At 43.8% G+C, this 13,042-nt stretch overlaps 1 protein-coding gene across 2 annotated transcripts in view; it reads left to right on the top strand.

The window, feature by feature from the left end:
* LOC140477133 (uncharacterized) overlaps nucleotides 1–13,042 on the top strand; it is an 80,306-nt gene that overhangs the window by 42,230 nt on the left and 25,034 nt on the right. Inside the window, exons 24-28 of one of the 2 annotated variants that reach the window (XM_072570495.1) lie at nucleotides 1,130–1,236; nucleotides 6,422–6,581; nucleotides 6,852–6,949; nucleotides 7,506–7,665; nucleotides 9,164–9,270. In XM_072570495.1, coding sequence (XP_072426596.1) covers nucleotides 1,130–1,236; nucleotides 6,422–6,581; nucleotides 6,852–6,949; nucleotides 7,506–7,665; nucleotides 9,164–9,270 — 632 coding nt within the window. The remainder of the gene's footprint in view (nucleotides 1–1,129; nucleotides 1,237–6,421; nucleotides 6,582–6,851; nucleotides 6,950–7,505; nucleotides 7,666–9,163; nucleotides 9,271–13,042) is intronic. The other variant, XM_072570502.1, reaches the window with a different exon arrangement.

Genomic DNA, 13,042 nt, shown 5'->3' with positions numbered 1-13,042 from the left:
TACTTCATGAACCTCAAGAGTCATGTGGATTTAAAAATTCCCAAGAATGATCAGTCTGCCAATGAAGAACTTTCCTCCCATCCCATTGCTAAATGGACTATCCCATGTTTTGAAATGATGTCACCTTGATGTAGAATCCCTAGCCAGGCTAAAAATTCTTTCTACAATATTTGATGTCTCCATTTTAATTTAAGTAGCCAGATAGTGTACCCATGTGAGCAATTGCAGAAAATTGTGATTGGGATTCAGTTTCTTCAAATTCTTATTGTCCTCCACTAAAAGTCTTGGGTGAATTATTTTTACATAGGTCAGTACATCAATACAAATATCAACATATGTGCACTCAAATACTTAACTGAGAATGAATGAAAATGCACATTCACTTCATCACTGCAAAATGATCACATGATCCACAGAGTCACATTCAGTCAGGAATTCGACATTCTTCAGGGAAGAAATGATCAATTCCCACCCTTTAAGTGTTATAATTAGCTGCGTGGGCATCCAAAGACGTGGATTGAAATAAGTGGGTTTGGATGAAGAAAGGGCTGAGGGCTCTTGTGTTACAATGGTAATGTCTCGACCACCATGCCACAAGAGTTAGACCCCACATTCTCCCTGAGGTGATAATACCGACTCTGAATAAGTTAACTAGAGACTATCTGAAGAGCTGCTTGTTGACAGAGACACAGCCATGGAGACAGTGAGAGATGCTGAGTGAACAAGATATGGATATGTTTTCTGCCGTCTTTAATGACATAGTTGTAATATCACTGGAGGAGTATTTCCAAAACACAGGATAAATGTTCTGAGGACATGAGTTTGAATCACACCGTGGCAGATGGTACAATTTAAGTTCAATAAACAATCTAAAGAAGAGCCCGGAAGGGCTCACGTAGCACAGTGACAGTGTCACTCCTCCAGGTTCAATTCCATCCTGCTTCAGAGGAGTGTAATAACATTCTCTGAACAGATTGATCAGAAAATATCTGAGGAAGAGGCTTTAGATTTTGTCCTTACACTAAACCAATTTCAGTTATCCTAAAGCAGCAGCTTCGACTTACCTGTGCATCACGAGCAACACATTTCAGAACTTCATTCCCCACCTTGTATTCTCATTGTCTTCCAGGTTTTATTGTTATTTGAAGAGGACGACAACAGGACAGCCAACTGTGAAGACTGATTTACAAAATGTTGTCTCAGGATATTCCCTGAAACAGTGTGGGACACAATTTTGTAAGTAGCAAAAATGACATATCAATGCAGAATTTTCTCCTCTTGAGAAGTGACATGAAATTGGCAGAACCGGGTATATTGCGGCAGCTTGTTCCCATACAGCCACCTCAGCAATTACATTCTGGGCAGGAAGGTCAATGAGTGACCATCTTGACCTGACACCGATGAAAGATTAGATTAGATTCCCTACAGTGTGGAAACAGGCACGTCAGCCCAACAAATCTTAACCGACTCTCCGAAGAGCAACCCACCCGGACTCATTCCCTACATTCACCCCTGACTAATGCACCTAACAATGTGGGCAATTTAACATGGCCAAGTCACCTAACCTGCACATCGTTGGACTGTGGACAATAAGAATTTGAAGAAACTGAATTCCAATCACAATTTCCACCAGAGCTCCCGGTGGAAATCCATGCAGACACGTGGAGAATGTGCAAACTCCACACGGACAGTTGCCCGAGGCGGGAATTGAACTGGATCCCTGGCACTGTGAGGCAGAGTGCTAGCCACTGAGCCACTGGGCCGACCCTGTTATCTGTTCATCAATAACCAGTTAAGAGCCTCAGCCTTCACTGTGTTAATGACCTGCCTTCTCAGCTAGCGTGAAAAATTGTACCTATCGCAACTGGGATAATGGAGCTGACTGCCTGCTATTTTATGGTTTTCTCCATTTCCCTCAATCTGTGGGAACTTAAGGGCACAGATTTATGTTAGTGAGATAATTACTTGAAGTCACGCCCTGCTCTTGCCCTCAAACCATGACCCCGCTCAGATTGTGACACTAACTCCTAGATCATGGTCATAACCAAGACTAACCTTTGTGTTGGTGCCTGTCTTGGTGGCTTCTGTTTAGGCAGCAGCCTGGGCCTTGAATGTTTCACTGCTGACAGCTTCAGGTGGGACTGGACTTCTCAGCACCTTGAGATGATTTGAATGTGCAAATAAGGAGTTATTATGGTAAGTAAGTTTGCAGATGACACTAGAATTGGAGGAGTGGTAGACAGCGAAGAAAGTTACCTCAGAGTACAACAGGATCTTGATCAAATGGGCGAATGGGCCAGAGTGTAGCAGATGGAGTTTAATTGCAAGAAATATGAGGTGCTGCATTTTGGAAAGGCAAGTCAGAGTAGGACTTGTACACTTAACGATAAATTCCTGGGGAGTGTTGCTGAACAAAGAAACTCTGGAGTGCAGGTTCATAGCGCCTGGAAAGTGGAGTCGCAGGTAGATAAGATAGTGATGAAGGTGTTTGGTACACTTATATTTATTGTTCAGTGCATTGACTATTGGAGTTGTGAGGTCATGTTGCAGCTGTACAGGATGTTGGTTAGGGCGCTTTTGGCGCATTGTGTGCAATTCTGGTCTCCCTCGTATTGGAAGGATGTTGTGAAACCTAAAAGGGTTCAGACATGATTGGAGGGTTTGAGCTATAGGGAGAGGCTAACTTGGTGGCTGAATGCTGACCCTAAAGAGGTTTATAAAATCACGAGAGGCATGGGGTTAGGGTAAATGGGAAATGTCTTTTACCTGGGGTGGGGGAGATTAGAACTAGAGGGCATAGGTTTATGGTAAGAGAGGAAAGATATAAACGGACCTAAGGGGCAATTTTTACATGCAGAGGGTAGTACATGTATGGAAAGAACTGGCCGAGGAAGTGTTGGAGGCTGGTACAATTACAACATTTAAAAGGCATCTGGATGGGAATATGAATAGGAAGGTTTAGAAGGATATAGGCCAAATACTGGCAAATGGGACTAGATTTATATTGGATATCTTGTCAACCCGGATGATTTGAACTGAAGGATTTGTTTCTGTGCTGTATATCTCTATGACTCTATGACTCTAAGAACTGATTGGTTTAGAACTTGACAGACCAGCCACTTTGTGCCCAATTTGCACTTGATGTGGCAGGTTTCTCATTGGTGGGCATAAGGGGAGGGGGCTTTTGGCCATATAGATGCCCGCGAAAACTTTACCCAATAACCGAGCAGTACTGAGCTTGATACTAATTTGATGCCCCCAGTATTTCCTTATGTATTAATTGTTATTTTGTAATACCATTTGCAAATTTCTTTTGGATTTGATTTTTATTTAAAAGCAATTCACAAAATATTGTTTCATTGGATCATGAATATTAAAGGGTGCAGTGCATTTAGCAGGGACAGAAAGCTCATTAATGGTGAAAGGGATGTTTGTTTTAGTTAGGGATAATGCCAGCAAAACAGAAATGAATTACCCAAGTTCAGGAAACTAGATGTGTAAAAGATTTAGGAAGATGTTGGAAATATGAGTTGTTACTCATACATAAACCATGAGGTGGAGGTGCCAGTGTTGGACTGGTGTGGGTAAGGTCAGAAGTCACCTGATGAAGGGCTTTTGCCAGAAACGTGGATTTCGCTGCTCGTTGGACGCTGCCTGAACTGCTGTGCTCTTCCAGCACCACTAATCCAGTACCATGTTATAGTCCAGCAGGTCTTCTAGAAATCACAGCCTTTTGGAGAGATGCTCCTTCATCTCTTCACCTGGCAAAGGAACAGCTCTCCAAAAACTTGTGATTTCGAATAGACCTGTTAGACTATAACCTGGTGTCATGTGACTTCTGCATCACATTAAAATAAACTTCCAAAATGATCATGTTGCCTGACAACATCCCCAAAAGTCACAGCTACCTGCCAGTGTGTCTTGGTCTGGAGGCCTTCCCAACATGACGCAGCTGCCTGCCAGCGTGTTGTGGACTGTTGGCCTTCCCAACATGGCACAGCTACCTGCCAGCGTGTTGTGGAGTGTTGGCCTACCAACATGGCACAGATGCTGCCCAGAGTATCGTGGTGTGACCTTCCCAACATGGCACAGATGCCGGCCACAGTATCGTGACATGGTGACCTTCCCAACATGGTGTAGCAGCCTGCCAGAGTATTGTGGCATGTTGACCATCCCAACATAGTGCAGCTGCCTGCCAGAGTATACATTCACCCCTGACTAATGCACCTAACACTGTGGGCAATTTAGCATGGCCAATTCACCTAACCTGCACATCTTTGGCCTGTGGGAGGAAACCAGAGTACCCGTTGGAAACCCACACAGAGACGGGGAGAATGTGCAAACTCCACACGGACAGTTTCCCTAGGCAGAAGTTGAACCCGGATCCCTGGCACTGTGAGGCAGCAGAGCTAGCCGCCCCCATTATCTGTTTATTAATAACTAATTAAGGGCCTCAGCTGACCTGACTTCTCTGCTGGCGTGAAAAATGGTACCTATCGCAAGTGGGAAAATGGAGCTGACTGCCTGCCATTTTATGGTTTCCTCCATTTCCCTCAATCTGTGGGAAATTAAGGGGACAGGTTTATGTTAGTGGGATGACTACATGAAGCCACGCCCTGCTCTTGCCCTCAAACCATGACCCCGCTCAGATTGTGACACTAACTCCTAGATCATGGTCATAACCAAGACTGACCTTTGTGTTGGTGCCTGTCTTGGTGGCTTCTGTTTAGGCAGCAGCCTGGGCCTTGAATGTTTCACTGCTGACAGCTTCAGGTGGGACTGGACTTCTCAGCACCTTGAAATGATTTGAATGTGCAAATAAGGAGTTATTATGGTAAGTAAGTTTGCAGATGACACCAGAATTGGAGGAGTGGTAGACAGCGAAGAAAGCTACCTCAGAGTACAACGGGATCTTGATCAAATGGGCGAATGGGCCAGAGTGTAGCAGATGGAGTTTAACTGCAAGAAATATGAGGTGCTGCATTTTGGAAAGGCAAGTCAGAGTAGGTCTTGTACACTTAATGATAAATTCCTGGGGAGGTTGCTGAACAAAGAAACTCTGGGGTGCAGGTTCATAGCGCCTGGAAAGTGGAGTCGCAGGTAGATAAGATAGTGATGAAGGTGTTTGGTACACTTATATTTATTGGTCAGTGCATTGATTATTGGAGTTGTGAGGTCATGTTGCAGCTGTACAGGACGTTGGTTAGGGCGCTTTTGTGAAGCACAAAGAAAGAAATGATTGCCATTTGTTAGAAAGGAATAGAGAGAAGATAATGAATTGTGTACATCAGAATTTTCTTTGGTGACAGTGACGTTATATTAAGAACACATGTCTCACATTAAAATACATTAACCAGGAGGTGGAGGTGCCAGTGTTGGACTGGGGTGGGTAAGGTCAGAAGTCACATGATACCATGTTATAGTCCAACAGGTTATCTAGAAATCACAGCCTTTTGGAGAGATGCTCCTTCATCCATTCACCTGGCAAAGGAACAGCTCTCCAAAAACTTGTGATTTCAAATAGACCTGTTAGACTATAACCTGGTGTCATGTGACTTCTGCATCACATTAAAATAAACTTCCAAAATGATCATGTTCCCTGACAACATCCCCAAAATGGCACAGCTACCTGCCAGTGTGTCTTGGTCTGGAGGCCTTCCCAACATGGCACAGCTACCTGCCAGCATGTTGTGGAGTGTTGGCCTTACCAACATGGCACAGATGCTGGCCAGAGTATCGTGGTGTGACCTTCCCAACATTGGACAGATGCCGGCTACAGTATCGTGACATGGTGACCTTCCCAACATGGTGTAGCAGCCTGCCAGATTATTGTGGCACGTTGACCATCCCAACATGGTGCAGCAGCCTCCCAGAGTATAATGGCATGATGATCTCTCAGACTGGTGGAGATGTCTACTCCCTCACTTCTCCCCACCCCCACCCTCCTCTCATTGATATCTCCACCCTGTACAAAATCTGCCTGTATTTTTGATGAAATGCTTTTGCCTGAAACATCGATTGTCCTGCTCCTCGGATGCTGCCCGAACAGCTGTGCTTTTCCAGCACACTCTGATCTAGAATCTGGTTTCCAGCATCTTCAATCCTTGTTTTTACCTGTCTACTCCCTCAGCGTAGTCCCTGCACAGTCTGGGACAATGGCCCCGTGCGAATGGGAAACTGGGTGCCAGAGTGGTCTGATGTACTGAACCTTTAGTTCCGCAATCCTGGACATTTTATTTCTCTATTGTCTAAATTATTGTAACTAAAGAAGCTCTGCCTAAGTATGTTTGTAACCAAGTTGGTGCTGAAATTGGCGATGTATAAACATTCACCGTGCTCAATGAAGGCTGTTCTGTTGTATTCGATTCGTTGTGTTGCCGTTTTGCAGTAACTCATCAACTCCCTCTCCCATCTTTTGCAGCGTGTTTTGAAACTGTTTATGATGGTTTGGACTTTCCGGGAAATGACATTCGTCAGTCTGTCGTTGAGAATGAAGAGAGTTGTCAAAGAAAATGTACAGCGGAAGCTGATTGTCAGTTTTTCACCTTTGTAAAAGGAGAATTTCACAATGATGGACAGCGGTTAGTCAGTTATTGAAATGTACTTGTTTCTCTGAGGAAATAGAAATCCTTAATAAGATGAGTGCATCTTTTCACCCTTTACCTGTAGTAATGTTCCTTCCATTTTTATTCATCACTGTGGAATAAATACCACCCCTTCACATCTCCAACCTGCTGAAAGAATGTAATTCACCCAATGTCAACAACAGAAAAGACAGACTGAATTAGAGAAGGATTAATGCTGGTTCCAACTTCAACATTTTAGTATAATGTTTCTGTGATTCTTTGTAGCTTTCTTTGCTACCGCAAGAAAAGTGAAAGAGGAACTCCACCAAAAATAACCATTCTTCAGAATGTCGTATCTGGATTTCCTTTAAGGGGATGTGAAGGTATGTCCCAAATGAGATTTTGTTTCTGATTCTCAAATGTAGTGCTGTAGAAAGTAAACAAAGGGATCCCACAATGAATGGATCTACAGTGTTGCTGCATCCAGTCATGAAGGCTGGTGGCAAATTAAAGAACTCTGTGGAGCAGGACACTGCACAAATATTTCCATCCCCAAAGGTGGAACAGCCCAGCACATCCCTGCAAAAGCTATGGCAGCACCAGTCGTAGCAATGTTCCACCAGATGCTGAGTGGATGATCAATGCTAGATGCGCCAGAGGTCTCCAGCATCACAGATGCCAGTTTTCAGACAATTTGAGTCACTGTATCTCTTACCAGGAAATGGTTGATACACTGGGTATTTCAAAAGTCTATAAGGTCTCAAAACATTCTGGTAATAGACCAAAAGGCATGCTCCCCAGAACAAGGAAATAACAGAAAATGAAGGAAGTTGCAGTGTGCGAGATTGTGAACATGAAAATAGGCCTGTATGAAAACTTCCCTGCTGTTATAAATATTTCTGATAAACAGACTGCTAACACAGAATAACTTTATTGCAGGGTGTGCACGTGGACTGCTTCTCGATGTAGATTTTCCTGGAAATGACATTGAATCAGTCTATGCACCAGATGTCAACTACTGTCAGAAAGTGTGCACCGAGGAAAGCAGCTGTCAGTTTTTCACGTTTTTAACAAGAGATTGGAACACAGATACCCGAAAGTAAATCTGTCAACATTTCATTGAGGTGTTTATGAGGAATATGGAATAGTTGTGACAAGGTTAGATCAGAGCCAAGCTTACCCACACAGGGTAATACTGACTGGGATTGGAGCAGCTCCTTATAGTCTTCTAGTAACTTAGAACTCTCACATTTCCTCAGTAGTGTTTGTCATTGCGCATTTAAAAACTAAACACATTGATTTAGATCATTAAAGCACATTTATTTGGAATTAGGTTTTTAGAACAACAATATTAGGAACAAAGATATAAAAACAGAAATAGGCTATTTGGCCCTTCGAAACAGCTACACCATTCAGTAAGATCATAATTGCTTTTCTGTCTTTATTATTTTCCTCTAATATTCTCATACATTTAATATCTAAAAGCTTTCATATTCTACTTACCTAATGACTGAGCCTCCACATCCTCTGTGCTGGATAATTCTGAAGATGTGTCATCGTCTGAGTGAAGAAGTTCCATTCATCTCAATCTACCTGTGATCCTGAAACTATCTTCCCTGTATCTACAACCCTGTGCCAATTGAAAGATTCTTCCTACAATATTTGAGATCTCCCAGATTAACTTAAGTGCCCAAATAACAGGTCCATGTGAACCATGGTAAAACTTTGTGTTTGAATTCAGTTTCTTCAACACTATCATCTGCCATTATTAACTTTGGATAATCATAATAAAGCAGGTGAATACAGCATCACTTTTCTTATGTGGCATATACATGATTGAACATTAATGAATGATTCTTATTCATAAATGAATGAATCAATGACTTTGAAGTCATTATGCTGACCAGCAGGAACATTTACTGTCAGGGCATCAACGATCTCCAGAGAAATACTGATCAAGTCCCATTCTTTAATTGAAAGAATCCTGACTGTAAGGAAAAAAATCATTCAGCCCATCAAATCTGTACCAACCCTCCAAAGACCTAGAATGCCCCACCTTATCCCACATTTAACATGGCTAATCCACCTAGCCTGTACCTCTCTTGACAGTAGGGAGCAATTTGGCACAGCCAATCCACCTAACCTGCATATCGTTGGACTCTGGGAAGAAACCAGAGCACCTAGAGGAAACTCATGCAACCACAGAGGAGAATATGCATGAGGGTGGAATCAAACCCGGGTCTCTGGGTGATGTGAGGCAGCAGTGCTAACCACTGAGCTACCGTTCAATTTGACTGCGTGAATCAAAACACATGGATTCAATTAAATGGACTTAGAAGAGGGATAGAATTAGTGACTCTTTGGGTCGTGTCCCTACCTTAGAACCAAGAGATCTAGGTTCAAGTCCCACTTGCTCCAGAGGTGTGTATTGACATTCTCTGATGAGGGGAAAATGGTGAAGAAGAATCTTCTGATCTCATCCTCCCACCAAACCCACCTTACTGTATTCCCAAAGCAGCAGCATAGATTTACCTGTACATCATGAAAAATGCATTTCAGAACTTCAACACCCACCTTCTATTCTCATTATCTTTCAGGTTTTATTGTTATTTGAAGAGGACGACAACAGGACAACCAACTGTGAAATCTAACTTACAAAACGTTGTCTCAGGATATTCTCTGAAACACTGTGGGACACAATCTTGTAAGTAACAAAGATGACATGTTGATGCAGAGAGCTTTTAAGCAGAATTTTCTCCTCCCTTGAAGTGACATGGAATTGGCAGAACAGTAAATATTGAGGCAGGTTGGCTGTGGAGAGATGCCCACTCCCTTAACTCAGCAATTACATTCTGGGCAGGAAGGTCAATGAGTGACCTTCCTAATCTGACATCAATTAAGGCCATTATCTGTTTATTACCAACTACTTAAGGGCCTCAGCCCTCAGTGCCTCAATAACCTGCCTTTTCTGCTGGTGACGAAAAATGACTGCCATCACTATTGGGAAAACAGGATGGCCTGTCTGCCACTTTGGAGATTCCTCCATTTGGGCCTAAACTGATGGCAGTAGAATGCATGGATATCTGCTGGAAGTTATCCCTGGCCTCCCCTCCCACCTCTTAGACCCTTCAGGCCATGATTCCAACTTTTGGATCATGCTCAAAGTGTTTAGGCAGCAGCCTGGGCCTTGAATAAGTCACTGCTGGCGGCTTCAGGTGAGGCTGGACCTCTCAACTGCTCGACGTGATTGTTTGGGAACCTGGCTGGCGTTTTTGCACCTGATTTGGGCTTGTTTGGGCAGCTTCCTCATTGGTGGGCACAGACGGATAGGGACCCTTGTCCTTAAAAAAGGCCGCACCCATACTTTGTGTAAAATGGGAAAATTCTGGCCTTGATACTAATTTGATTTATCATGCCATTGGCTGATTAATATTGCATTTAATTTGTATGCAAACTTAAATCTCTACAGTGAGCTGAATACTAAATGGTCCAGAATATTTAGCAAGGATGGAAAGTGAAGAAGAGGTAGAAGTGTGGCTCTCTTAGTTAATGACAAGAGGAAAACAGTTAAGGATCATGCTAAGTTCATAAAACCAAGATGTGCAAATGATTTGGATAGAGATGGGAAATGAAAAAGGCAAAGAGTCACTTGTGTGTATGATGTAGAAACTCTGTAATGGTTACCACATAGTAATATAGTGCATTAAGAAAGAAATAATTGGTATCTGTCAGAAATGCATGGTGAGAATCCAGGAAGATTTTAATCTACTTATAGACTGGAAAAATCAGATGAACAAATGACATGTTAGAGTAGAATGGAATCAACTGAAGGTGAAGAAACAGTAGACCTGGAATTGTGCCATGAAATTGGATTAATCAATGATCTTGTAGAGGTATGCCCAGGCAGCCTCTTTAATTCTCTTCCTGATAGGATGGTTTGAGTGAAATTCTTGAAAAAATTTGAATCAAATTGATGACCACTCCAATAGCTACAGGGCTACCTTGTTGAGTCTAAAATCACTCAAGCCATTTTTAAATTATCATTCACTGGCTAGACCAGTATTTATTGTTCATCCATAGCTGTCCTTGGGAGGATAGTGAGGAGCTGCCTTCTGAAGATATGGCACTTAATTTAGAGCGAGCACACCCATAATGCCATTAGGGAGGGAATTCCAGGATTTTGACCCCGTGACACTGAAGCAAAGACAATATATTTCTAAGTCAGGATGGTAAGTGTCCTGGAGGGGAACTTGCAGGTCGTGGTGTTCCCATGCATCTGCACCCTTGTCCTTCCAGATGCTAGTAGTTGAGGGTTTAGAATATGCTATTTTAGGAGACTTGGCAAATTTCTAGAGTGCATCTTGTAAATGCTACACACTGTGCTTTAACCATTGATGGTGGAGTTTATACACTTCGTGGTAAGGTCCGAGGGAATGTTGCTGAACAAAGAGACCTAGGAGTGCAGGTTCATAGCTCCTTGAAAGTGGAGTCGCAGGTAGACAGGATAGTGACGTAGGCATTTGTTATGTTTTCCTTTATTGGTCAGAGTATTGAGTACAGGAGTTGGGAGATCATGTTGCAGCTGCACAGGACATTGGTTAGGCCACTGTTGGAATATTGTGTACAATTCTGGTCTCCTTCCTATCAGAAAGTTAGCACTGCTGCCTCACAGTGCCTGAGACCTGGGTTCATTTCCCGCCTCAGGCGACTGACTGTGTGGAGTTTGCACTTTCTCCTCGTGTCTACGTGGGTTTCCTCTGGGTGCTCCGGTTTCCTCCCACAGTCCAAAGACGTGCAGGTCAGGTGAATTGGCCATGCTAAATTGCCCGTAGTGTTAGGTAAGGGGTAAATGTAGGGGCATGGGTGGGTTGCGCTTGGGCGGGTCGGTGTGGACTTGTTGGGCCGAAGGGCCTGTTTCCACGCTGTAATGTAATCTAATCTAAAAGAAGTTGTTTTTAGATTAGATTACTTACTTACAGTGTGGAAACAGGCCCTTCGGCCCAACAAGTCCACACCGCCCCGCCGAAGCGTAACCCACACATACCCCTACCCCTACCCCTACATCTACATCTACCCTTTACCTAACACTACGGGCAATTTAGCAATGGCCAATTCACCTGACCTGCACATCTTTTGGACTGTGGGAGGAAACCGGAGTACCCGGAGGAAACCCACGCAGACACGGGGAGAACGTGCAAACTCCACACAGTCAGTCGCCTGAGGCGGGAGTTGAACACGGGTCTCTGGCGCTGTGAGGCAGCAGTGAACAAGTCCACACCGCCCCGCCGAAGCGCAACCCACCCATACCCCTACATCTACCCCTTACCTAACACTACGGGCAATTTAGCATGGCCAATTCACCTGACCTGCACATCTTTGGACTGTGGGAGGAAACCCACGCAGACATGGGGAGAATATGCAAACTCCACACAGTCAGTTGCCTGAGGCGGGAATTGAACCCAGGTCTCTGGCGCTGTGAGGCAGCAGTGCTAACCACTGTGCCACCGTGCCGCCCTGAAGCTTGAAAGGATTCAGAAAAGATTTACAAGGGCGTTGCCAGGGTTGGAGGATTTGAGCTATAGAGAGAGGTTGAATAGGCTGGGGCTGTTTTCCCTGGAGCATCAGAGGCTGAGGGGTGACCTTACAGAGGTTTATAAAATCATGAGGGGCATGGATAGGATAAATAGACAAGGTCTTTTCCCTGGGGTGGTGGGGTCCAGAACTAGAGGGCATAGGCTTAGGGTGAGAGGGGAAAGATATAAAAGTGACCTAAGGGGCAACTTTTTCATGCAGCGGGTGGTACGTGTATGGAATGAGCTGCCAGAGGAAGTGGTGGAGGCTGGTACAATTGCAACATTTAAAAGGCATTTGGATGGGTATATGAATAGGAAGGGTTTGGAGGGATATGGGCCAGGTGCTGGAAGGTGGGACTAGATTGGGTTGGGATATCTGGTCGGCATGGACAGATTGGACTGAAGGGTCTGTTTCCGTGCTGTACCTCTCTGTGACTCTATGACTCTATTTATGGATATGGTGCTAATCAAGTCTACTGCTTTGTCCTGAATGATGTCAAGGTTCTTGTGTGGTGTTGGAGCAGAACTTATCAAGGCAAGTGGGGGGCATTCAATCACACCTATTCCCCCTCTGTAGATGGGGGACAGAGTTTGGTAAGATAGGGAGTGAGTAACTCACTCCAAGATTTCTTGCCTCTGATTTGATCTTGTAGCCACAGTAAATATCTTCAAGTCTAGTTTCATTTCTGGTCAATATAACTCCTTGGATGTCTGTAGTTGGCTATTGTAGCGATGGTAATATGAGTGAATATCAGAGGAGCGATGGGTAATTCTCTCTTGTTGGAAATGCCTTCTTGCCTGGCATTTGTGTGGCACAAATGTTACTTAACATTAATCAGCTTAGCTGGGATATTGTCCAGGTCTTGTTGCATTTGTGCATGAACTGCTTTATCATCTGAGGAA

The sequence above is a fragment of the Chiloscyllium punctatum genome, chromosome 1, assembly GCF_047496795.1.
Source record: "Chiloscyllium punctatum isolate Juve2018m chromosome 1, sChiPun1.3, whole genome shotgun sequence".
Taxonomy (NCBI): Eukaryota; Metazoa; Chordata; class Chondrichthyes; order Orectolobiformes; family Hemiscylliidae; genus Chiloscyllium; species Chiloscyllium punctatum.
Note: the sequence above shows the minus strand (reverse complement) of the source record. Positions and strands in the feature narration are given on the sequence as shown.